This window comes from Parasteatoda tepidariorum, chromosome 3, assembly GCF_043381705.1.
Source record: "Parasteatoda tepidariorum isolate YZ-2023 chromosome 3, CAS_Ptep_4.0, whole genome shotgun sequence".
NCBI classification, from domain to species: domain Eukaryota; kingdom Metazoa; phylum Arthropoda; class Arachnida; order Araneae; family Theridiidae; genus Parasteatoda; species Parasteatoda tepidariorum.
Genome location: NC_092206.1, coordinates 15534408 through 15561015, shown reverse-complemented (window position 1 = coordinate 15561015; position 26608 = coordinate 15534408). Strand labels below are relative to the sequence as shown.

At 26.5% G+C, this 26608-nt stretch overlaps 1 protein-coding gene across 1 annotated transcript in view; it reads right to left on the bottom strand.

Annotated features, from left to right (window-relative positions):
- Positions 1 to 537: 537 nt before the first annotated feature.
- The window catches only part of LOC107436464 (lysosome-associated membrane glycoprotein 5), a 29074-nt gene continuing 3003 nt past the window's right edge, over positions 538 to 26608 (bottom strand). Inside the window, exons 3-10 of the mRNA XM_016048200.3 lie at positions 25708 to 25896; positions 22832 to 22895; positions 19090 to 19202; positions 17051 to 17170; positions 10300 to 10381; positions 8314 to 8496; positions 4375 to 4580; positions 538 to 1807 (exon numbers count right to left, since the gene is read on the bottom strand). Coding sequence (XP_015903686.2) covers positions 4411 to 4580; positions 8314 to 8496; positions 10300 to 10381; positions 17051 to 17170; positions 19090 to 19202; positions 22832 to 22895; positions 25708 to 25896 — 921 coding nt within the window. The 3' untranslated portion in view covers positions 538 to 1807; positions 4375 to 4410. The remainder of the gene's footprint in view (positions 1808 to 4374; positions 4581 to 8313; positions 8497 to 10299; positions 10382 to 17050; positions 17171 to 19089; positions 19203 to 22831; positions 22896 to 25707; positions 25897 to 26608) is intronic.

Below are 26608 nucleotides of genomic sequence, written 5' to 3'. Positions count from 1 at the left end.
ATATATATATATATATATATATATAGTAATATTTAACCAGTAATTATTTACTATGATAGTGGGCTGACTTCATTTATAAGAATTATTTTCATCCGAATCTAATATATTGCATATTTAAAGAGATTCATTGTGAATATATTATTAAATGTTTCTTGTAGGCCCATGTTTCTAAACTTTGTTACAGACACAATAGTTAAAAAGTATTCAATTTTGACGATAAATAAAACAAAATTTGACAACTTGCATTAAATCTTTCGATACATTAGTCTTAAAGAAATTAAACAATTTCAAAAAATGGTTAAAACTTTAATTGTTTAAATAATTCAAGTTCAATTTTAAAAGGTGTTATTATAACTTTTTATTCTTTTTCACCATTGAATTAAAAAAATATTTATATTAAGAGCATTTTACAACTTTCATTTGGAAATTCATTTTTTTAAGATGCATAATTGTTTTATTCAAGAAAAAAGTTAATAACATTATTCATGTAATAAAAAAAGTATTTTGCGAACATTTCAGTAATGAGAACAATAAATATGCAATAAAAGTATTTTTATTAAAAATACATCATAATCCAATTTTTCAGTGCTAATTCTAATACAAAGAAAAATATGACACACAACTATGTTAAAGCTATTTCAATGCATAGAAAGAATTTTCAAAACATGCATCATATTGCATAGTGTTTTCCAAAGGCATAAACAAGGCAGATTTGCAACTACTTTAAGTTTCGATGACAATTGTCTTGATAAGTACACATATATTATGAATAGTTCATAACATCTATAAATATGTTATAGCTAACTCCAGTCTCTCTTTCACTTCTTATGTAACTATGCGTAACTCGCAAGAACAAAATGTATGTTTAATAAAAAAAAATTTCAATGGATATGTATACATCTAAAAAATTAACAACTTTTACAACTGAAGGAAATTATTTTTAAAATAAATAAATGTAAGCATAAATAATATAACTATCATAAAAAAACAAGTTTTTATTTAGTTTCTTAACATAATGTAAAGGAAAAAATTAGATATAGTTGAATTTTAAAAAAAAATTGAACAAAATTTAAATTTTAACACGAATCAGACATGAAATTTTTTTACAATTAACACAGATACATCAATATTTTTTATGTCAAGAAGACTTCTAACTTATTAGAACAAGTATCACAAAAGTTTTTAATTTTTATGTATCAGTTAATAACTTGTCTTATGACTAACACTCATTTGTAAAATCCTACATAGTTAACAGATATGAAAAAATGTTTCCTCGAATCTACAAAAGAATCCACAGTGGTTATGAAAATTTAATGAGATACCAGAATTTTAGATTACATGTAACCAGGATATTTAATCTTTAGAGCAATTAGACTATATATATATATAATTTAGTCCAATAAAATTTAACAAAACAATCATTATGATAAGAATGTGCAATACAATAATAACAATTAGACCTGTTAACATCTGGAAAAATCTACTCTACGAAAGAATTAAGTATACTTTTCCTTTTGAGAGGCTTTCTCAAAAACTTTTTATCTCGCCTGCTTACATATGAAATTTAAATGCTGCAAATAACAAAAGCTAAGTATCTTGATTCCAATCACGCAGGCTTTAATTAATCCCTTCTTGTTTTGGTAAACCTATAATATTCACATAATCTTGAAATCAAAATTATCAAATCACGTAAAATCGTGTAGTCCTCAAATTCTGAACCTAAAAAGTTTACTAATAAGATGCTTAACATCGCTGCATACTTGCATACATTTGCAATACTGCTGGATAGATATACACAACAGTTAATCTGAAAATAAAATATTATTCTTATTTAAAGTTAAAATAATTCATTCAAAACATCTAAACACATGCATATCATATAAGAATAAAAACCTTATACCAAGTTAAAATAGAAGAAAACTTCAAATATTTTAAGTGCTTAAAATATGGTGCTCTTTGTTAAGATTAATGATGAAAATTTATCATCGATTTTTATAAATTGTTTCAGTTCTGTTCAAAGATAAATCACATTACTTTGAACGACATACTTACATACAATTTCTTACTGCATTTGTTAAATGTTAAAATAGTGAAATTCATACTTTTTTCAAAAAATCCAGAATCTAAAATTTATTGAGATTTTTCTTTCACAAAATAATTCAAGAGCTTTGAAAATTTTAATAACACATCCAGTATAAAATAAGACTACAATTTAAAGTCAAAAATATTTTATACACTTAGTGGCCAATCCCTCAGACACAAACTCTAACAACTAAAAAATCTCAATTAATTCCTGTCTTTATCAAATTAAATGAATAAAAGGGAAACGAAAATTTTGAAGTGATGAAGCTATGTAAATGTTGACTACTCTGGACCCACTTGAAAATAATTATTTAATGAATGATCTAATATAATATTTGTGGTACTGATGCATATGTAGCAAAAACATCATCTGCTTGCCTATGATGAAAACGATGACACTTTCACTAGCGAAGCAATTAATAAGAAATAATATTTTTTTTTGTTTTTGAGTAAAAATTTGGACAATGTTCAGTTGGTCTTAATAAATCAGCAAGAATTCAAAAGATTTTTGCTTCAAGTTCAGAGGGCGGGAAATGGAGCATGAAATCACATATCATTTGCAAAATGTGGTAGAGTTTCACACATGAGTGTAGGATCTTTCCCACCAAACCCATCTCAGTGTCAGGGCTAAAGAGAGAATAGAAGGGCTAGGTCACTCCTTTGAAGAAACGTTTGCCACTCCGAGAATTCAATTTCAGTCAGTGACCTCACGGCGGTACTGCATCAACTTCACTTTAAAAACAAAGTGCTTCGCATATAACTAGCATTCTTTATTGTAACTTTTTTCAAGACATTCATTGTTTTCCATAATATATATTTATACATTAGTTTACTTTGGGGGGATTTTCTTCTCCTCTGAATTGCAAAATTTTACCATAATAGTCAAATATCAGCTTGCGCGATTACGATCAGAAAGAATTATAATAAAACAGAAAATGAGAAAATGCAAATTTCCATTTGTTACCTCAGAGAATATAAAAGGGACATCAAAGGAATTATAAAATGTATTAGAAGAATTATACTGCTGTGAATAAAAAAGTATTATGTTTAATCAGTCATTTAAGAACTTTCATTAGAATTTAGCCATTTAAATCAATACTGTCTCGTAACTTCAAACAGAAAAGAAAACAAAATGTATAAAGTCAAAGAAAATAAAATTCTGAACTTCAAAAATAAAAGATATTAATGCTTAAAAATGCTTCCAATTTAAAAATCTAATTTTTAATTATGATGCTTTAATTTTAAATATTTAAAAGCAATTGAAATATTTCCATTAATAAATGTCCAGAGATTATTTTTTTCAGTAATTAACAATTATATTTGTTGATTCTTAGTGATAATGTCTAAGAAAATTTTTTTATTATATATAAGAAAATATTTCAAAATTAGGCATCCCAATTTATAAGCTATTGTTGACAAACAATATGTAACTATAAAAGTGTATTTATATGCTTTCTTTTATTTAACAGTAAAAGTTAAAAAGTAAGATTAGAAAACAATATTAAAAAGATAGCGACAACCATTAAGATGTTCTTCTAACTTTAAAATGTTATTTCTTAATACTGTTAGGAATACCAAGAAAATGCCTGGTTACTATATTTCTGAACAGAAATAATTTGTTATCAGTGTAGAGTTTGTCAGTTATTATCAAAAAAATGTGAAAAATTCAACTCATTTTTTACAGAAAGTATAACAGTTAGGTTTTCATATCCTTTAGTGATTTTTGAGATTTGTCTACGGGGTGACGTCATGAGGTTGGGTTGAGCTTAGAGTAAGGAACAAACCAACCCTTCTCTTTTGCCCTGGCTCAGTGTATGAGCACACAGATCCACCTGTAATTCATCCAAACTACAAAATGATTATCACTTTCATACAATGTGGGTTATGGTATACCGACATGGAAAGATTCACTGAATTGTGAAATGTTTGAACGGAAAATTATGCTAACGACGCTTTTTCCATAAATCTGGAGAGCAATCGGCATGGCAAAGAAATAATCTCAATTTCTAAAAGATAAAATTAAGCACTTTTAAGAAACACTGAATAAAAAAAACCTTTAAGGACTTTTAAAAAAACAAAAATCAAAAATAAGCATCTTTAAAAAACACTAAACACTCTGAAAGGAGTTTGTGTGCTCAAGTAGTAAATTTCTGTGTGCAAGTAGTAAATTTTAAACTTCACTATTTCAGGAATTATTCATTTCATGATTATTAAAAGTAATTTAAGGGTAATTTTAGAAGAAACAACAAAATCTTCCCTCTTATGAGTTCTCATAAGAGAAGAGATTCTTACCTCCTAGGAGATTTTAGGGATAAAGGATGAGTTTCTTTATTCCATTGTGTTATAATCCACTTTTGCAGCGTTGTAAGCTCGATGAAATGAGAAACCCAGGAGGACTAGTAAAGTAATCAGAGCAAGTGTGCAACCTACTGCAAGGGGTACTGTTTCATCTTGCACGTAAGGTGTTTCATCAATAACAACTTTATTGCATCTTTGAGCTAAAAACATCAGAATAGCATTTATTAAGAAGCAACAAAATAAGCTTTAAAATATATAAAGCAATAAAATAAGTATAAAGCGATAAGTTCAATCAAAAATACATTCAGTGTCAAGCTAACTCTTATGTTGGTTGATATTAGAATATTAATATTTACACAGCATAAAACAATTTTTAACCAATTTTATTAATTTACATCGTTTTTAAATTACAGTGACCTCTCACTTATGCACCACCTCTTTTATGCACCTTTTTCATTTATACGACGATTTTTATAGGCCCCAGTACATTAGATAGGAAAATAATCATAAACATCCTTCGTTTATGCGCCGCTCTATAAGTCAATTTTTCAATTATGCGCCGAAATTTTAGGCTAACATTTTAATTTTTTAACCTTTTAAATATTTTTTCTTATTTAAAAAAAATGTTTTAAATTAAAAATTAAGCAATCCTTGTTACAGATGAAAAGAAACATATGTTGTTAGATTCTATTGAATTTGCTTCCCCCTGTGATCTTTTCATTTTTGCTGTTTCTGGAAAGACATTCTTTCTAGAAGTTTGAATAGGGGGTCTTATCTGTTACACCAACAATGAAAGCCCATTCATCTTTCAGAAAATGACCATTCATCTTGTCCAGAGGTTAGTTTTACTCTCATGCTGTTTTCTAGAGAAAAAAAAGACACCTGGAATACGAAAGATGAAAGAGACCGCGATCACTTACTTGCAGTCAGATGGACATTATAAGTAAATAAATGGAGGTGATCTGTTTAGTGACATTAGTAATCGAACAACTTATTGTGCAGCATATTATGACGTCAAGTACTTTTCTTAGAAATTTATCATGTGGTGGTTTCACCCCCTCCCATAAAACTCAAATTTTTTGTGAAGAAGTGTTCATTTATATCTAACTAAAACTTGTGGACGATGAGAACGTGGTGGATGATACTGACGAGGATGATAAAGTTCCTCCAAATCACACAAGAGTATTTGAAGCTTTAGACACTATTCGTGATTATTTACAATTTAATTTTGCTTCTGAAACTCCCCCTTTCCCATTTATATGAACTGGGGGAAACTGTTTTTGAAATATGTCGGCAAAAACAAATACAAACATGTATTAAGATTATTTTGTAAGGAAATAAATTGCCTTAAGGTATGTTAAATTTTTTCTTTGTATAATTATAGTACTAAATACCAAAACAGTATAAATATTAACATCTAATCTTTAGAAACATATTTATTCATATTGTCACTGCAATTTACATTGCGTTTTAGAATTTTGAAGTTTTTCACTTGTACGCCTCTTTCACTTATGCGCCTTTTTCTCTTGGCCCCTTACACCGGTGCATAAGTGAGAGTTCACTGTAATAAATAATTTTGTTACAAGATACTAACAATATGATAAAAATTAACATTTATTGTAGTCAATATAATCAAGATAATTTTCTAATATTTGTTATAAAACTTAATATTCACGATATTTCGTGAATTAATTTTTTAAATATCATTAGCACAATATCTCAATAATATGAATATGAATAATCATGATACAATTATACTAATAACACCCAGCTCAGCAATTTTAAATATATATATTCACACTTAAGCACTAAGTTAACCAACTAATTTAGATATCAGAGTCAGAAAAACTAAATTGTGCAAAACAACACACTTTAATAAATAAGAATGTAACAAATTTAAATTGTTTTAAAAACTAATATAAAAAAACAGGAGGGCATTAAGATCCAGTGAACCCTAGTGCAAAAGAATAATTAAGACAAAAAAAATAATTATCTAGCAGACAAAATTAATTACAAAGACATAGTTTTTTTGCTAGATAATTAAAAATTTTCCAATAAAGTTATTTTAATTTTCAAAGATTGCTACTCAAACAGCGTTAACTTTTTTATTAAACTAAATAAAAATTTATTAAGTAATGAAATATATGAGTTTATAAATGTAATATAAATTACAGGAACAAAAAATTACATAACTTTGTTTCGTAAAAGTAATTGAGTCTAAAAAGGGGTTAAAATTATATCTAAATAATATTCAAAAGCCACTGCTGTTGAAATTGTATTTATTCTTTAGCAATGTACAAAAAAGAAATTTTCTTAGTTATGCTTTTTATTATTTACTAGCTGAATACCCCTTCCTATGAAATGGGGGGGGGGAATAATAATCTATAGATCTGCACTGAACAATAGTAAGAAATCTTTCACAAAACTGAAAGACACATACCAATACAATTAAAATGCTAAAATAATTCCAAATTTCTTATTCAATATAACATCTTACTGTGTCCTTTCTGATTGATTTTCATTATCAATTGTGCAACAACATATATTTAGTAGTTCATCTCATCAAAACAATAATTAACTTTATTCAGTATTTTCTGGCAATTCATGATAGTCAAAATTAACCACAATCAAGCAATTTTCTCTGCAACTCATTTTATTCAAGAGACAATAAAAAAAATCTCCACAATATCTATATTAAAACTGCACAGCATTGACACAATTTTAACTGGTATAACAATGCTTAGATAATATATTGTACCTATATTAGTATATATGGTGCCTATTCAAACTGCAACGATTTTCATAATAACTAGTAGTGGCTATTACCAAAATTAATTACAGCATCATTGGCACCAATAATAGTATGGTGATTTTTTATATTTCTCCTAAGAGAATTAGTACAATTTCTCCATTACTTTTACTTTTTATAGTTGCATAGCCAAATTTTTGAACAAAAAATACACACTTTTTAAGCACACAAAATAATTCTTCAAGCACTTTGAAAAAATAATATAATTAGGATATGCGCACGAATGAAAATTTTCTCTCGAAAGTTCTTCATATATACATTAACAAAAGGCAAAATAATTTTCAAAGACTACATATTCATGATAAAATAATTAGTTTCTGACAAACAACTCTTTTCTTAAATATATTAGCCACCATAAAAACAATTTATACACAATTTTAAATTCATTCAATATTGAGTGGCTCATTCTATTTTTTAAATCAAAAATTACTTTATTTAATTATGCAAAAACAAATTCAATTTAAAAATTCAATTCAATTAAAATTACAATTAATTTAGTTATTATTTAGAAAGGTTATGGAGAGTATTTTTTAAATTTGAACAAGTTATTAATAAAAGCATATTCAACAAAACCTTAACAAGATTAATATTATTGATCAAACCGAATTTATAAAGATATATAAAGAATTAAGCACACTAAGACAACTTGAATAAATTCATATTACAAACATAAATTAGTGAATGGCCCCTAATAAATTTTTTGAAAGTTTATTACTTGTTAAGGTTATTACTAGTTTAAGTTTTCTACTTTTGTGTTTGCCTCAGTAGCTCATTAATTCGAACTAAAGTTTGGAATAGTTTTTTTCAATCTCCTATTCTTCTCCAAATTTGCATTAAAAAAAACTGGTATCGCGCATAAATGAGAGCTTAGATGGGAAAAAAGAGGGTGCTGGTAAGGGAGGAACAAATGTCCCCTTAACGATATTTTGTGTAAGTAACGATATTTAATTTTAGATTAGTGGAACTTTGAGAAAATTTTGTCGAACATAAATTATTGATTCGCGGAAATCCGCTAAACAATGGTCTTGAAATTCACTGAATTCCCAAAATTCACAGAAGAATCATGAGCCTGATTATATTATTTTAAAAAGAGGGGTTTCCAACAACTAAAATTAGATAAATACCAGGAGAGAACTGTCCATCTTCAACTCCATATGGTTGAAGATAAATATCCTTCAACCTAGCGGTAACTACATGCTTTTCATGGACATACATTTTCACCACCTCTTCACCAGGGCAATAGAATGATTTTGATAGAGGAGTTTCGAACAAACTGAGAGGTTGGCTCCTAGCAGTCTTTTTACCAGCTAAAATTCAATACATGTTTTAATAAATACAAGATTAACAATAACTTTCAAAGCATAAAAATTACGAACACAAATCTTAAAGAGTAGGTAATGCTAAATTAACTTACCACCACTAACGTAACGAATTATATGCAATTAAAACTAAAAATATCTACACATAAATATACAAAAAAAAATACATATTTGGAAAAGTTGTATTTGCTGCTCAAGCTGAAGTATCAGAGGGATAGACATAAGTGTTTTTAAACATCTATTTAATTTCACAAGAATTTACTAATGATCACTATTTACTCCGTTCAGTGGTATCAATTGAAACATAAAATACAAGAGTAAATAAGAAGTGAAAAAACAGTAAGCAATTTTAAGGAATTTTTCTGTCTTTTTTTTTTCTTCACAAAAATTATAACAATGCAGTTCTGGTATGTAGTTTGATATCCCTGTTTTTAGCTTTTTTTTTAAACTAGCTTTCTTAAAAACTAGCTTTATTTTCATAATACGCTAAAAAGAATTCAACATTCAAATCTGTTTTTGTTAATTTAAATAAAAATAAAATATATGATTTTTTTTCTTATTTTTGCCAGCTTAAATAAAAGTATGATTAAAGACAAATGCATAAAGGATTTCACATTTTTTATGCTATGAAATTATGGTTATACTTTAAAGGAAAATTGGAAGAAAATAATTAGAAAATAAAACATGTAATTTACAATAAAGTACAGTTTTTAATTTAAAAATATTATTCATTTGTGTCAAGACTTAAAAATGTATATTAGGGTTCATAAATTCTTATTAAAATAAATAAATGATAGTAAAAAAATCATTTGTTTTTAATGGAGACAAAGAAAACAACCCAAACAATATTTTATATTATAAATTTTTTTATACTGTTTAATTTTTTTTTTAAATAGAAAGTTGTTTTAAATAAATAAATAAACAATAAAATAAATTATATACCTTTTCAAATTCAAGTAACAACTTATTCCACAAGTTTCAAGCTAGATGAACAAATAAATAAATAATAATAATAAAATCAAAAATCTTAATAAAATCATAAAATAATAAAAATCAAATAATAATAATCAGAATTTCAAAAGTATTTTCATAATGGAGTAAAAGAAAAATCCCCAACCCAGCAATCTATGACATCTAAGGCTTAATTTAAAAATAAGGCTGTAATCCTACACTACAATCTTATTAATAATACTATTACATTTTAATACAAAAAATAGAAAGCAACACTAAACAATTAAAATCTCAAATCAAATTTAAGATTATAAGTATTGAGCTATTTTAAATAAATTAAAACATTATTAATCAAATGAGATATGACTATAAAAAATTTTATATTTTATGCTCAGATAAAGTTGCCCTTTTTCTGTATTTATAAAACAAGTAGTTTTAATAAAATCTTCATGACATTAATTTATTTAAAAAATTATATTATTTATTAACTGACAGATAGCTTTTTAATGGGTTATCTATAACAATTTTCAGTAACATCCAGGTTTGTTTTGTTACCTTTTTTAAGTATGGAAAAGAATAAATATGCTCCAGAAATATTGTTCATATAGAAAGAATTAACCTTTATATTTAAAGAAAAAATATTGTTCATAAGATCTCTGACATCTGATGTTATTCCAATGGTATTGTCTTAAGAATAACTTTTCAGTATGTAACTGATATAGAATAAATTTTTTTAAATAAATGCAGCAAATTTTCAATGCTTGTACTAACTAAAAATTTTAAAAATTTATTCAGAAAAGTGAATGCTTCTAAAATCTTTACTTATAGGCAAAAACTTACCATTGGTAGCTCTATCAAACAAATGATCTGATGTATCATACGTTAATTCCATGGAAGTTACAATCCAAGTGTCCTCACCAGTCTAAAAATATTCTTTTTTTGTTTATATATTCAAAGAAAAAAGATCAAAACATAAAACAAGTGTATAACCTTAAGCGTATTCATGTTATGAAAAAAATATTCATGTTATTAAGAATAACACTGATGTAATTTTTAAAAAAAATTAAGTCTATTTGGATTGTAGTCCTCAATACCTTTTCTATGATTGATATTAATTTAATATTTAAGCTAAAAGGACAGAATTCACAAAAGCTTAATAAAACTATTTTAACTAGAAAAAAAATAACAGCCTTGCACATATTTATTTATCAAAACAAACAGAAATGCAATACAAGAATGAGTAGCCTTTTCACCAAAGCATTTAAACAGTTTCTTATACACACTTTAAATAAATATAAATATTTAAATATTAATTTACTAACATATAACTAAACATTATTTAGATTTACAGGATAGACTAAATATAATAAATATGCAATTTAAATTACAACAGTAATTTTACACCTTACAATACTCAACCAATTACGCGTAAGTTATTAAAAAATTTGGCGATTTGTAAAATTAAAATTGGATATAAATTGTATCTTATTTATCCCAGTAATTTTTCTCACTGATCAACACCTTGAGGTAATAAGATACTAAGCTTACATAAAAAGGAAAAGAAATCACCACTCATGATTTCAATAAAGAAAAAAGTTACTTAATCAAAGTTTTAAATTAAATTACGGTACATGAATTATCCTTTGTACTTGAAGATTGTTTTATACAATTATAAGCTCAAAGTTTATAGTTAGCAATCAGCTCTCGTGTTTGAAGCTAATACATTGAGTGGCTCCACTCTGTAATTTGCACTTGAGTGCAAACAATGAAATAATAAACTGAACTAGGGGTCTACCACCCCTGCTTTCTACATTACTTGAGCAGCAAACTTGTAAGTAAATTATTGAAAGCAGTAATACGCACAATGGTCACAGTAAACATTAATATTTTTCTCAGGTAAAAAAGTACTTGAAAATATAAAAAACTTCACTTCCATTTACTATAAGAAGATCATTTTATTAAATTTCTTTCAAAAAATGAAAGCATCACTTACAAATAAATTATGCAAATACTTACCCTTTAAAACTTACATATGGTAGGCATCAGAAATTAAACACAATTAGTAAAATAAATGCCTTTATTATGTTGATTAATAAATAAAAATGTAATAGTTTTGCATTAGCCATTAATTTTTATTTATTTAAAAAAAAATTCTGTGCTGATTTATGAATGACTGGTTGTTAAGAAAAATTAATGTTGTACAAAATAAATTTAAAATGACATCTAAATATAATTTGAAGAAAATTTTTTTTAATATCTCACATAAGATTGTTTATAGTAAACCATAAATTTTTCATATTTAACATAATTTTTCAAACTAACATTTATAATTAAATTACAAACCAATGAAAAATATCACACCTTTATAATAACTAATTCAAGAAAAAACTTACTTCTTACAAAAATAGCTATACTGTAATTTTAAAATCACGTGAATATGAATCGCGACATTGGATTTCAAAAAGGCGAAAATATAAATTTCGATATTGGGTTTTAAAAATATGCAAATGCAAATTACAACATTGGACTTCTTACTCCCATGAATACGAATCCAGATATTGGGTTTTAAAAACGTGCAAATTCAAATCACAATATTAGATTTTTAAATAGTGTGAATAGGAATCTTGATTTTTTTTAATTGTTATATAAATAGATACTAAAAGGGGTTTCTCTAGGCTTGATCGTATTTTTGATTGATTGTANAGAAATTTATATTGATAAGACAAAAAAAATCAGCTATATTCTTTTTATTTGGAATTTTATTCTGTTGAAGTAACTTACTTTATTTTATCTTTTAAAAATAAAAAAGAAGCTTGAAAAGAAAAAAAATCTGTGTCAAAGGAAACATCTGTTTCTTAAGCAGTTTAAAATAAATTGAGAAGTAAAAACATCTGCATTTCCAATGAACAAAATAAAGAAATGCAAGTTGGAAAAAACTGATCAATCAATCTTGACAGCTAGGCTTGATTTACTGATTTGCCCCCAAATCTCCCTCCTCTGTTTGACCATAAATTGGCCACAGCCAGTTGACATTGAAACTACCATGTAGACAACAAAATGAATTCTATCCCTTTTGCGGTTTTTTATTCGATTTATTAATTTATTATTTTGCCGCTTTTTATTAGTTATTAACTGCTAATTTTTTTTTTTTTTGTAAATAGTTATCTTGTTTTTTTTTATTGTTAATAGTTGTTTGTTTGTCTCTTTTTTTTTAACGTTATTAATTTAATTTTTCGCTTGTTTTTTTTTTGTTATTCATTGTTAGTTTCTTAGCATTAATTGTTAAATTTTTTTTTCTTTTTTTGTAGTTCCTTGTTAGCTTTTTTTTTTCTTGCGAGGTAATCGTCTTTTGTTAAAACAAAATGTTATCTAAAAGAAAAAACGAGAACTATGATCTCGCTCCAAAGAAGAAACGATTATTTCTTCTTCATAGGATTCGAAATATTTCTCTTGATTATATTATATAGATTATTATTTTGATTAGTAAAATTTCTTAAGATGGGCCAGTTTTAAATTCACCCCATCATTATCTACGATCAAAACTTGACTAAATTTATCGGTTTTTCTGAAATTAACAATGGAATTGAATTATAGTACAGTCAGCCCCGCTTAAAGGAATACCATCGGTTCCAGCCAAATCTATGCTATTAAGCGGGTTATTCGATTAAAAGGGGAGTGTTATATTCAATCTTTAATTCTGAATTTTTGCCAAATTTTATTTTTTAATTGTATTTGATTGAATAAACTCAGTTTTGTGATCAATAACTAATTATAATTAAAACTTTCTGCCTTAGTATCATTATAAAATGTCATTTAAAGTTACATAAAAATAAATCAATGTTAGCAAAAAGCATCATGTAGGAACGAAAATATTATTTTATCCCATCCGAAAAATTCTATAATTGAAGACTGTTTTTTATACCCGTTTAATTCGTTAATTTATCAAAATTAGATATTCCCTTTTAGTTTCTACAAAAAATTTTATGACTTGTACGTATTCCTTTCAAACACTTTCAGATTTTTTTTTATCGTTGAAACTTGAGAAATTCCTAATTAATGCACTATTTTAGTTGGGGATTTTTTTGAAATTTATTGTTTCTAAGATTCATTGTTTTTTTCCGATTAATTTAAAGAATTTTTTTTTGCGCTCAACTTGCAACAAACTCAAAATTATTCACTGGATTAAGCAAGTATTCTACTTAAGAGAAAGATATGCTTTACACTAGTGTATTAGGTTTTTAAAACTTTTTCTTATCCACGCTAATAGTGCATCAAGAGGGGGCCACAAGTCTTGACCTAAAAACTAATCACTCTATCCCTTTTTTACATACTAAATGATGTGTGAGTGAAGTAAGTCAAAGAGGGGTAAAACCCCCCTCGTTTACTTCAATGTATAACTGGCAGCAAGATTTGATTAATTTTTCAACTTCATCCCAAACACCTACTATAATGAATAAGAAGTTCCTATTGAAATGACCACCTACTGTATCCTTATCCACCTACTGTGAAAAAGGGAAATTGCATTTCAGCTGGTGAAATATTACTCTATAATTAACAAATTTTTTTCATTTTAGTACCACTTCTTTATGCGATTAAGCGGGGACAAAAAACAACAGTTAACCGTTTAAACGGGGAAGTTTAACATTAGTTAAATATAAAATGACTTGGTTCCATTAAATTTTATTCCTATAAGCGGGTTATTCGATTATCCGAGGGGCGAATAAGTGGGGACGACTGTACCTAATATTAGGGGGCCATATTGGAATTTCCGAAAGAGATCCAAAAATCGGCATTTCGTCAGTCCCGTGAGTGTCGGATTTAGGGTCCTATTACTTCCTTTTCTGTTCGCTCAAATTACAATTGCCGATGTTCTGCAGCAGATCGCGATACGGACGAATATTTCGTCGACTTCGTTTATTAATTTTTTTTTAATAGTCTTTCTCTTAGAAAATTATTTAATCTTAAATAACTTTCCTTGAAAAATTTTTTTGCTACTAAAAAATATTTCGTCGGAAGCGCCGCTGCATCGGAAGCGCCGCATGTTTTTTTCGATACTTTTTTTCAACTTTTTTTTCGATAGCGCCGCGGCGCTTCCGCCGAAAAATACGGTATTTAAAAAAAATTCTGTGTTGATTTGTGAATGACTAGTTGTTAAGAAAAATTAATGTTGTACAAAATGGCAGCCCATATAAATTTAAAATGACATCTAAATATAATTTGAAGAAAGTTTTTTATAATATCTCACATAAGATTGTTTATAGTAAACCCCCACCAAATCCTAAAAAACTAATAAAATTTCAGTTAAAAAAAGAAATTAAAATATTGTGATGGAAAACTAAACACTTTGTAGTAACAAGGAGTTTTAACAAAAATTTATGCCGAAAATAAATATATAAAAGAAAAACTTTTTTTTAAAAAATAACTAAAAATTTCAATTTTACCAGGTTTTTAACATATTTTCGTAACACATCTTAACAGTTTTAATCATAAATTATCATTTTTACAAAGTATTCCCTGATTTTTCCAAGTATTCCAGGTTTTTCCAAAAACATAAGAATTCTGTTCAACTACAGAATGTCCACTATTTTTAATGTAATTACTAACAATAAATTTTTTTTTTACAATTTTAAACAATTATCAGGGCTATTTCTTCTCTATTATAGGCGATTCCCACATTTATACAGATAGAATAGAATTATTATTAATAAGAATACAGCATTTAAACCAAAATAACATAACAAAAATTGCAAGCAAAGTATCTAAAATTCGTCAATATGTATTGGAATTAATTTTCTATAATAAGTTTTGTGATTAACCAGCACTTATTGACACACTTTTATTGAACTTCGAATGAAATTTAGAATCAAATAACATTACAAATAGATGATAAACAAATAGACTAAAAAAATAAACTTTTAAGACTTATAAAATTGAATCTATAAGGTTTTTGGTTACCAAAAACTTTGAAGCTAACAATTAATTTTTCTAAATATTTTAGAAATAGTAAATTTTTTTTATGTAAATTACACTCATGTTACTACAAATTGTACAAGATTTAGGAGAAATGAATTAAATTTCTTTCAGTAAGTAAAGTAAGTAAATGATCATTATTATATTTTAGCAACCTATCCCCATCTTCCTTATCGTACTTACATTAATAAAGAAAAAAAAATTTAAACAGAGAAAAATACAAAAAAAATTGTTTTTTTTTACAGAGTGTATATAATATGGGCAATTGTGACATGAAAGTGAAAAACCCTAGAAATTTTATGTGCAAAAAAATTATATTAAGATATAAATTTATAAACCATAAATTTTTCATATTTAACATAATTTTTTAAACTAACATTTGTAATTAAATTACAAACCAATGAAGAATATCACACCTTTATAATAACTAATTCAAGAAAAAACTTACTTCTTACAAAAATAGCTATACTGTAATTTTAAAATCACGTGAATATGAATCGCGACATTGGATTTCAAAAAGGCGAAAATATAAATTTCGATATTGGGTTTTAAAAATATGCAAATGCAAATTACAACATTGGACTTCTTACTCCCATGAATACGAATCCAGATATTGGGTTTTAAAAACGTGCAAATTCAAATCACAATATTAGATTTTTAAATAGTGTGAATAGGAATCTTGATTTTTTTTAATTGTTATATAAATAGATACTAAAAGGGGTTTCTCTAGGCTTGATCGTATTTTTGATTGATTGTAATAAAGTTTAGATCTTATGTTTTCAGAAAGCCATCTTTGGTGATGTAGCATTCTCATGCATTCAACTTACTTCAGTGACGTCATGAGTTTGACCAATCTTTTTTCGCTTGCTGTTGGTTGATCAAGCACGGCTCATGACATCATCCCTTATCTTTAGTATGAGAATACCTAAGCTTCTGTTGAAGATGGTTATGTTATATTCTTACTTTTCGTTGTTTTGTTACTCTGTCCGTAAGAGAGCAATATGTCTGTTTATTTAAAGTTTAATATGTTTTTAAAATTGTTTTTTTTCTTCATAGAAACTTTGTTTCTGTTATAATGAAAGTTAATAATTAGTTACACTGACATTCTTGTGAGTATTTTGGTAGTCATAAATCAAATAAATATTAAAATTGATGTGATTTATTAAAATCGTATGAATAAGAGGCGTGATATTAACAGATTCTGGTGCAGTTCCAAAGATATAAAATGATGAAAATGTACCAAACCATAAGAATCAAATTGGAGGAAGAAAGACGTGTATGTATACATCTTCTTAACAGGATTTAACTAAAGTTTAAAAAGTTAGTTGAATTATAAGTTTTAAATTCACAGAAGTCCGTGAACTAATGGTCTTGAGATTCACGGTAAAATTACTTGTCCTGCATCTAGTTTTTGGACCCAAGAGAATTGTAGAGAAACCCGGAATACAATTACCCTTGATATAATTATGCACTGAAATAATAAATGGCCTTGCTTAATTTTTAAAAAAATGAATTGAAAATGTATTTTAAAAGTGACAGGGGAGCTTTCTCAAAAAGTTGAACAAAATTACAAAATTCATTTAAATTTACAAATTAAACAATCTTTACAAGTGTAACTTACCTTATTAAACATAATTGTAAAGAGATATTTTTTCCATGAAATTTGCAACAATGGTGTCTTTGATGTATGTTCACATGTCCCTTTAGCTATTCCTGTCTTATTCACCTTAACATCTGCTTTCTAAAAAAATAAGTAATATTAATAATTATATTATTTTTAATTATTTACACAAGAAGAAAAGTTTTGTTACAAATACAAATCCTTATTACTTAGGACTGTTGAATTTATTTTCATAAAATGAAAACACACTCTTTTCTACATCTTGTTTGTTTCTACATCTTGGTTGTTTTTTATATTTATTTTCAGTGACTATACTTTTCAGGTTATCTAACTTAGCCAAGGAAATAACAGAAGCAGTAATAACTATTTGAAATGGTACCTACTATGTTCTTGTACAAATAAAGCATTTTAACATTTTATAATAATAAAACATCAGTTAAACCATTATAACATTTTGCTGCTGTCATGGATTCATGTTGTAATTTTTGAACTTTTTTTCACTTCTTTACTTTATGTAATAGTTGAATGTAAATTTTAATGGCATGTGAGCTAGAATGGACTATATTGCAACAAATACAAATAAAATTACTTTATCTATATTCCATATGATCAAATAGTGCTTAAAATAAATATGATGCAAGAAAAAAAGATTTAAAAAAAATAAGAAAGAAAATAAGATCTAATTATTACTTACTATTTTTAATTAATTTCAACTAAAGAGAGTTAACTCTATGAGGAGTAGAATGATACATAATATTTTATATCACATTAAATTTAAACAAATTGTTGCTTTACATGCACAAAAAAAAGAAAGAAAAAATTCTGAAAATTTGTTTTAAAAAATGAAGTGGGGAATAGTAACAATTTTTATTTTTTTTTATTTTTATTAAAATAGAAAAGTAAGTCTGAAATAAAAAAAAATTGCTAAAATTTCATTCAGTTAATTAAAAGAATTTAAATATTTTTAACCTCACAACAGTTTAAAAAATACAAGATTGTTTTGTTAACTGTTCAGTATAGTTAACAAAACAATCTTGCCGACTTAAACACAATTGAACTAGTTCTTGATTAGAATTAAATTCATATTTTCAACGAAAATAGAAATAACAGCAACATGGCATTAGTGTTTTTTTCAAGCACTAAATAATTTGGCAAAAATTCATATATTTAACTGGATTTTAAAATGTCTAAACTACCTTCAAAAAAAATAAATGTATAGCAATTTAATGATGAAAAATAACAATAAATTTATAGCATAGCCTTTTAATAATAAAATAGTATGTATTTCAATAAATTAAGTCAAAATTTATTAATGGAACAAAGATTCATATATTTCAACTGTAAAATATTGTAGACAAAAAATAAAAGCCATGTAGAGTTTGACATGTTAATAAACTTGACCAAAAAAAAAACTATTAAAAGTTAGTAAATCACATTTTGTGCCTTATGTGAATTTAACCAAAAAATAAAATTTGTTCAAAACTAAGAATTAAATACATCATAAGTAGCAAATTGTATAGATGATAAAAATCAAGAACTTCATGGAAATTGGCAGAGGTGCATCACAGCACAAGTATAATCCAAATAATAGCCTATCACTTAAAAGATTCTTTCAAGTGAAACTTTTTCTGCACAATATTACACATTTTTTTTAAGTCAAATTTTGAAACATATAATTTGTTAAAAATAGTATGACACATTCTATAACTAAATTTCATAATTTTCATATTTATATTTCTTATTTTGCACCACTTTCATAATTTTTTTTTATATTATTAATAACTAAGTAGTTTGATGTAATTATGAATTAAATACAGCTTTCTGTAATTAAACAAAAACGTGCTTTCTAGAAAATTTTATTCATTTTATAAGCAATTTTTTTATAAATTAAACAGATTAGGGGATAAAGTAAATATGCCACATTAAAAAAAAATATTTTCAATAAAAAAAAATTTTGGTATTAGTCGAACCCATTCAATAAGAAAAACATTAAATTATAAATATAATACCAGAATCACATAATACATAAAAATGTTTACCTCCTCTCCTCCTTTACTGGGGTAAGTAATTACGAAATCAGCTTCAAACCTGGCCAAAAGGCATATCTTTCCCTTAGTATTCCAGACTGCATAAGCCCCTTCTGGACTAGAATCTAATACAATTTTTTTTAAAAATGAGACATTGCTAACAAAAGTATAGAACATACATTGGGTTGTCAGAAAGTAATTTTGTTTTTTTTTAACAGAGGACTTAATTGTATTTTTTCACAGTCAACTTAACACTGAAGACGGACAATTATTAAATATTTTGACAGCTGATAGAGTGAAGCTTACAAAAGTTCATTTAATTCTATGCAGTGGTTTTTGGTTGGTGCCCTTTTTAAATATGGAAAGTGAAAAGGAGAATTATTTTACTTTTTTTTTACTAATCAAAAAGGTAAAAAAAATTATCTGATGCATTTGCAAAATGTCGATCTGACAATTTTGATGTTGAAGATGCACCAGAGTCTGAAAAGCCAGTTGAAGTTGATGAGGTCATAGAAAGGCATCAATTGATGCAAACTGGCGAATAACAATCAAGAGAGTACTGAGAGATTTATTGAATTTGGCGGTTTGTGATGATTTAAAATGCATAAGTTTAATCTCAACATATAGATTTCTTATGTTCTTACGGAAAAAAATTTGTGCACTCGTACCGGCGGCCGTGATTTGCTTCTTAAAAGTCACGAAAATTATTCATTTCTAAAGTGCATAATTGCTGAGGACAAAAAATACATATGTGCTTTATTTATTCTTGCCAGACTTTATATTTTAGTTCTTCATTTTAGTATTATTTTCTCCTTTTAAGTCTAAATGTTAATGTTTTCAGTCTAAATAATTCAGAATTAATGAATCAAGATCATTATTCTGTAAAAATAAGTAGATATAGCAATTAGATAAATTTGCATTAAAAAATCATTATTTCATAAGTATTCAAGTAATCATTTTTAAAATTATATTTTATAAATTTTATGCAAATTAATTTTTAATTTATGACTCCATTTAGTTTATGCTTCCATTTAACGCATACAAAAGTTTAATAATGCACAACGCATTCCAGATTAAATTAATCCTAAGATGATTCAATATGTTAGTGATCATAGCGAGTCGTATTATAATAATTTTCAGAAAAATTATCACAATACAAATTTTTCATATTTAATTACAAAATAGTTTTTATCTTACAAAGTCACAGCCTATCTTGTGTTGAGAAAAAAAAATTTTAAATCTTGCATGAAATTTTGATAGCTATTTAAAAATGAAGCAAAAATATTTACTTTAAAAAAATTAAATGCTTTCTTCAACTTCTAACTACAACAAAATGCCCATAATTATCATTGTATTATTTACTATGCCTATTTAACCTTTAATTCCTTAATAATCTGTGATAAAATAAGTGTTCTGCGCTTGTTTTTAGTCCCTATTTTGTCATGATATGAAAATATAATAAATATGTTGCAATTGCACATTTGTTGTGAATTAAGTTGTACTCTTTACAATGCACATATACAAGTAAATTATTTATTCTTGCTCAACTTTGTATTTTTGTTATTTATTTTATATTTATTTCCTCCTTTTTACGTCTTTTGTCTTGATTCTCCAGAAGTCAAAGATCAGGATCATTATAAATGAAGGTTTTGTGCTTGTAATTAGAGCATTTTTTTGATTGCATGCTTTGCCTACAAAAATGACATTTTTCATGATATTACAAAACTTTTTTTTTCTATTATTGATTTATTATTTACTTTGTGTGAGTGTGAAAGTTCTGACATATGCCTGCAAACTTAACTGTATTGTAAATAAGTTTACATTCCATTACGTAAATAAGAAATATCTCAAAAAAGTAGTTTGAGAACATTTTTTGTTATTAAATTTAGACTCCCAAAATTACACATTTTTTGTTTAAAATATGTTATCTCTTCAGTCTTATATGTTTGTGTATATACGGTTGTGTGTTCGTAGATACACAATCAAAATAAAAGTAGAAAATTCAAGATGCGATCAAAAAAATGTTTTAAAAATGTAGATAGGGTAGAATAACAAGATAAAAATAAATAAATAAACAATAAAAGAAATTAATCTGCTGATCATCAAACAACACGCAAGATGTTTTATCAGAATTCCATCTTAAGCTGAAATTCCATATAAAGCTAAAATAGCATGAAACATGTGGTGAGAATTTACCCTGTATTCACCCGTAATAAATAAATGAATATAAATAATATAAAATAAAAAATAAATAATACTCAAACATAAATTTTAATAATTCAAACAGTGATTGAAATGTAGGAGGCAGAAAAGAATGTAAAATTATTTTTGTGTTAAAATGTTTTTGGTTTGTTTATTTTTTTTCTACTTTGTTTGAACAAAAACTATTACTTTAAATTATTAAAAACGAAAAGAGAAAAATCAAAACGAAAAGACAAAACATAAACTTAAGCAAAATTACAAAGCAATAGAAATAAATTATAAAATTTTCGCGAAATTATTATTTTTTTTCAGAAAATAAAAACTGTCAGAATGGTGAATGTAAGATTGCAAACAATCAGGGGTCTGTTTAGAAGAAATTTGGGTCCGTTAACGGACCCTTCACAAAATATTTTAACTTATAAACGGACCCTTCACAAAATGATTTTTCTTTTAATTGGACCCTTCACAAATTTGCTTATCTTCATTATTATCTTGTTAATCAAATAAACCCTTTCCAGGGCAGAAAACAAGAAAGATGGATGTAAACGAATTAAGTTTTGTTTTCGGCAGACGATTCTTCCATTATTCGTCCGAAATGAATATTCTGCGTTCAGCAGTATAGGCTAAATACCAAATATTTGTATGTTGCATCTCTAATTTAGAAGCAGCAATTGTTGTTTATTTTTTAAAATTTAATTTTTTTAATTATAACTTTACAGTGTTGAGCATAATCTTGTATGTCTTTACAATTTAAAAACTCCTTGAAAAAGTTTTTTTTTTTGAAATAACGGACCCTATTTGCACAAATTCATAAAAGCGGACCCTGGTTGAAAGAATATGAGTAATTTTTTCACAATTTTACGAAAAACGGACCTTTCACAAAATGTCTGGATAGACCCCTGACAATGTATCAAAACAAACTTTTTCTCTGATGTGCCAAAACAAATGTTTGATTTTTCTTTCATCATTTTTTATTTTTACAACTTTTAATTATATTAGTATCAGTTTTTATCACTTTTTACTATTTTATATTATGACTTTATAAGTTGCTTAAGTTTTTAAAAATTAGAATTTTCTGAGAATATATTTCGTCATATATTTCAGGTTCAATAAAATAGTTTCACTGTTCCATATATAATAATTAATAAAATAGTTTCTTTAATTAATTATTTTCAAATAATGATTCTACACACATAAATGAAAATGTATAGATTTCTCAGTGTCCTAATTTGAAAGAAATTAATTGTAACATATAAGTTGATCCCTATTATTGTAAACACCTATTAATTATTTACATTTTTAGTTAGTGTAAATAAATAATTAGAATGCTTATTCTCGATATTTCACAATCAAACTAAAAAGAGGGTTAAAAAATAAAGATCGCAAACCCCGAAGCAGAATCACTTTAGGAAACTTACGCTTACACTGCTCAGTTTTCCTTGCACCATGTGACAATGATGGAACAGTGTAGTTGACCCAGTATTATATATCCCTGTCACTGTACCAATTATCCCCTCCCTAAAGGTGATGCCTCCCTTAGTGCAAGACTTACCACTGGTTTTGCCATTTTTAATTTTTTCTTCAGGAATGGCCTCTTCTTCATTTTCCTCAGGAATCTAGAATAAATGAAAAAAAGAGCTGAATTAGGTACGTTTGTTGACCACCTCAATTTTTTTTCTTTTATTTAATTGTATATAATGCTAAGAAATGCAATTAATGTACAATAATTGTATAGTCAAAAGCACATAAAATACATGCAAGGTAAGATGTAATACATTTAATTATTATTTGAAAAACAACAAAAACACGCTTTTCATGTGTTACAAAAAGACCTTGGCTAAGCTAATATTCAAGAATTTCTCCCTTGTTAATTCGAATTGCAAAAATTCAACGAGGCATTTCAGCGAAGAATTCAGCGAATTTCAGCTTCCCATGCTGAAATAATGGCTGCTTTCAAATCCCATGTGAGCTGTTATATTGTTCGCTGTTTGCATAAACAACCCTGGCGAAATTATCACATAAGTTCTCCATGGAGTTGAGGTTCGTAGAAACAGCAAGCCAGTTCATAGTGTTCACCCCATTAGCGAGAAACCATTCCCAAGTTGATTTAGTGGCATGAATTGAGGCATTATCTTATTGGTAAATCCGAAATGGTCCCCCAATTACTTCTCCAAAGGGTAACAGATACGCTTCTAGTATGTCTTGGTTTTCGATAGCATTAATACGCCCGGAGGGAAAGGCAAGGTTTACTTTACCAACCCTCAAGTCCCTTAGAGTCACAATCTTGCTATAGCTGCTTTTCTTTCAAATAGATTAAAAATGAACTTTAGAGATGATTTAATTAAGAACATTCGAGATTAAGACATTTCGCCGAAATCTTTTAACAATCAATGATGTAACATTCTTTAAAAAAAATTTCTTCATTGAATGAGGAGAAAGTATGCACAGATTATATTCTGTCTCAAAAAGTGTAGTCACTTGAAGACGATGGGGTAGAACTGTCTTCTTCTTTTCCCCTATTTGTAAGGGGTGTTGAATAATTTCCCATATGGATACAAACAAAAGACTTCTCAGAGTTTTCTGAGGAAAAAATGCTTCAACAGGAAGTTGGTGGTAAAGTAGGAACGCATCCTCGCCATTATGTTTTTAATTTATTCTCATTTAAGAAAAAAACTAGACTTTTTAAGAATATAATTATATTTCTTTGAAAGACAAAGGCTTTCTTCTCAACAATTTTTAAGTTCCACCTAATAAGGAGAGGGGTAAAGTGATACCTGACAGGGGGGCAATCATACCAAAAAGTTTCGAGATGAGTATAAAAATAACAACGTAAGTTTAAATTTTTATTTAAACACTATGTTTATTAAATCAATGACTAATTCATACAAACTTTTCATCTAAATCGAAATACACAATATTCCTATAGAAACACATGGTTTAAAACCTGTTTATTCAGCAAACACACAACATTCCAAGACAAACCGTTTGAGGTTTAGTAAGTACAAATAAAAGATAAATAATTAAAAAGCGTGATATCACTTTAACACAATCTGTAATTTAAAATTTATAAAATGTTAGAAATTGAAAAATTAATAAGAAAAAAATTACATGTATCTTGTTTTTTTCCTAATTTCCCATAAATTCAGTAATTTAACACTTCTAAATTACTGTAATGGTACTAAAAGAATCAATTACAGTGTTAAGAAGGGTGGTGTGCCTTGCCTGCTCTTTGAAACCTATGAATAAACCCTTCTTACATTTTTTGTAAAAATAAGCAATCATTACTTAAAAACACTGCATTTTTATTCCATTTTTTTAAGGAGAAGGTTAGCAGCTTACCCAACTATTTTAAGGAAAAGCCTGCTCTTTAAAAACTATGAATAAGCCCTTCTTGCTTCTTTTGTAAAAATAAGCCATCATTTCTTAAAAACACTGCATTTTTATTTCATTTTTTTAAGGAGAAGGTTAGCAGCTTACCCAACTATTTTAAGGAAAAGTCCACTTCTGATTTATTTAATTATTGATAATTATTTAACTTTAATTTTTAATTTTATTTCAGCAAGTATTTTCTTATGCACATAGTTAAAATTCACAACATATTCGGATTCAGATATTCACACCTTTTATTTGGGGAAGGGTGTATATTAATGAGTTTTTTACTAATTTTAACTTTTACCATCATTTTTAAGTAAATACCTTTCATTTAAAAATGCACCTTTAAAAGTTTATTTTCCTGAAATTTTCAGTTTAAAATTTAAAAAAAAGCTTTTAAGTAGTTTATAAATTAATCCTACTTTAGTTTAATTTTTTTTTTTTTTTTTTTTTTTTTTTTTNTTGTTTTTTTTTTTTTGAAGAAAATTTATGCACAGAGCTTGCCTTTAATTAATTTTCAAAAGTTTCGAATTTTTCTGTTATGTTGATAATCAGTGAGATTTAGTTTGTGAAATATACACATAAAATAGTGTAAGAGAGTAATTTAAAAATGGAGGGTCAAATTCAGTTACTAATTAATATTACACATTTTGATAAGTTTTTATGGTGGTAAGTAAGGGCCCTTAACAAAACTTAAAGTGCCCTTTTCTGAGAGGAAGCACCATGCCTTTTCTTAGTTCCAGAGAGAACTCTGCAATTACATAACACAAATAAGTTTTGAGAAAAAAGACCTAACATTTTTACATAACACCAATTTATATGAAAATATAAACCCTAGATACCAAGTATATATACATATATATGTTCATATATGAATGATCTTTATATATGAATATATCTTCAAATAAAACTCTAAATTTTAAAAAGTCTAAGGGACTTGATTCATGCATTTAATGTTTCAATTTAAAAAATAAATAAAAATTCAAGGAAGTTCATAATAATTTAATTTAAATGTCATGACAAAGCAAAATTAAATCACAAGAAATAAAAACATACCATTGTTGATGTAGTTGAATTGTCCTCTTTTGGGATTTCTACAGATCTAAACTTTTCTAAATCTTTTTGAAGTTGTTCCTTATCTCTTGTAGCTTTAAACTTTTCTAAATCTTCAACAAATTCTTCTCCATTTTCTTTGAATTGTTCTTGAGATTCTTTTACTTTTTCTTTGAGTTCATCTTCTACTACCTTAAAAGTTTATTATGAATGAAAAAAAAAGTTTAGAAGTCAGAATTTTTATATCTTAATAACTTTTAATATCTTAAATCGCTTTCTTCTAAGAAACGTAAGTAGGAACAGATTGTCGAAATTCTACTCAGAAATGAATATTAGTTGTAAAATACAAGTGAAAAACCAAAAAAAAACTTAGAATTTAAAAATTAATTTCTTTTCAGATTTAGTGAAATTCTATTAAGTTAAAAATGATTCCAGTTGCCAAAGTTTCAGGCCCTAATAAGAGTAGCATTGTAAGTAAAATTTAAAAAACAAATTTATTTAGATGTTATAATAGATCGTATCTCTTTTTAAGCAGAGCAGGTGGATTTAAAAAATTCTGAGAGAAATTACAAATATTTATCATATAAGGTGATTCAAATCAAACAAAACAATAACCTAAAGAAAACTGAGTTGACTGAATTGATCATCTTTCAATTCTATTGAATTTAATTCCATAAATCAGGGCCCGCGCTAAGCATTCGCCACATCGCCAATGGTAAATTAAGCAAAACAAACTGTGTTTTGGCGAAAGTATTGGCAAATGATTTCTTCTACCGAAATAAAAATACATACTCTCCCTGATCTTGAAAATTACATCAATATGAATTTTTGTGAACAAATCTTGTATCTTTTTTTATTTGATTACAGTAATTTCCCAAAGATATGTTGCTTAATTTATTAGAGT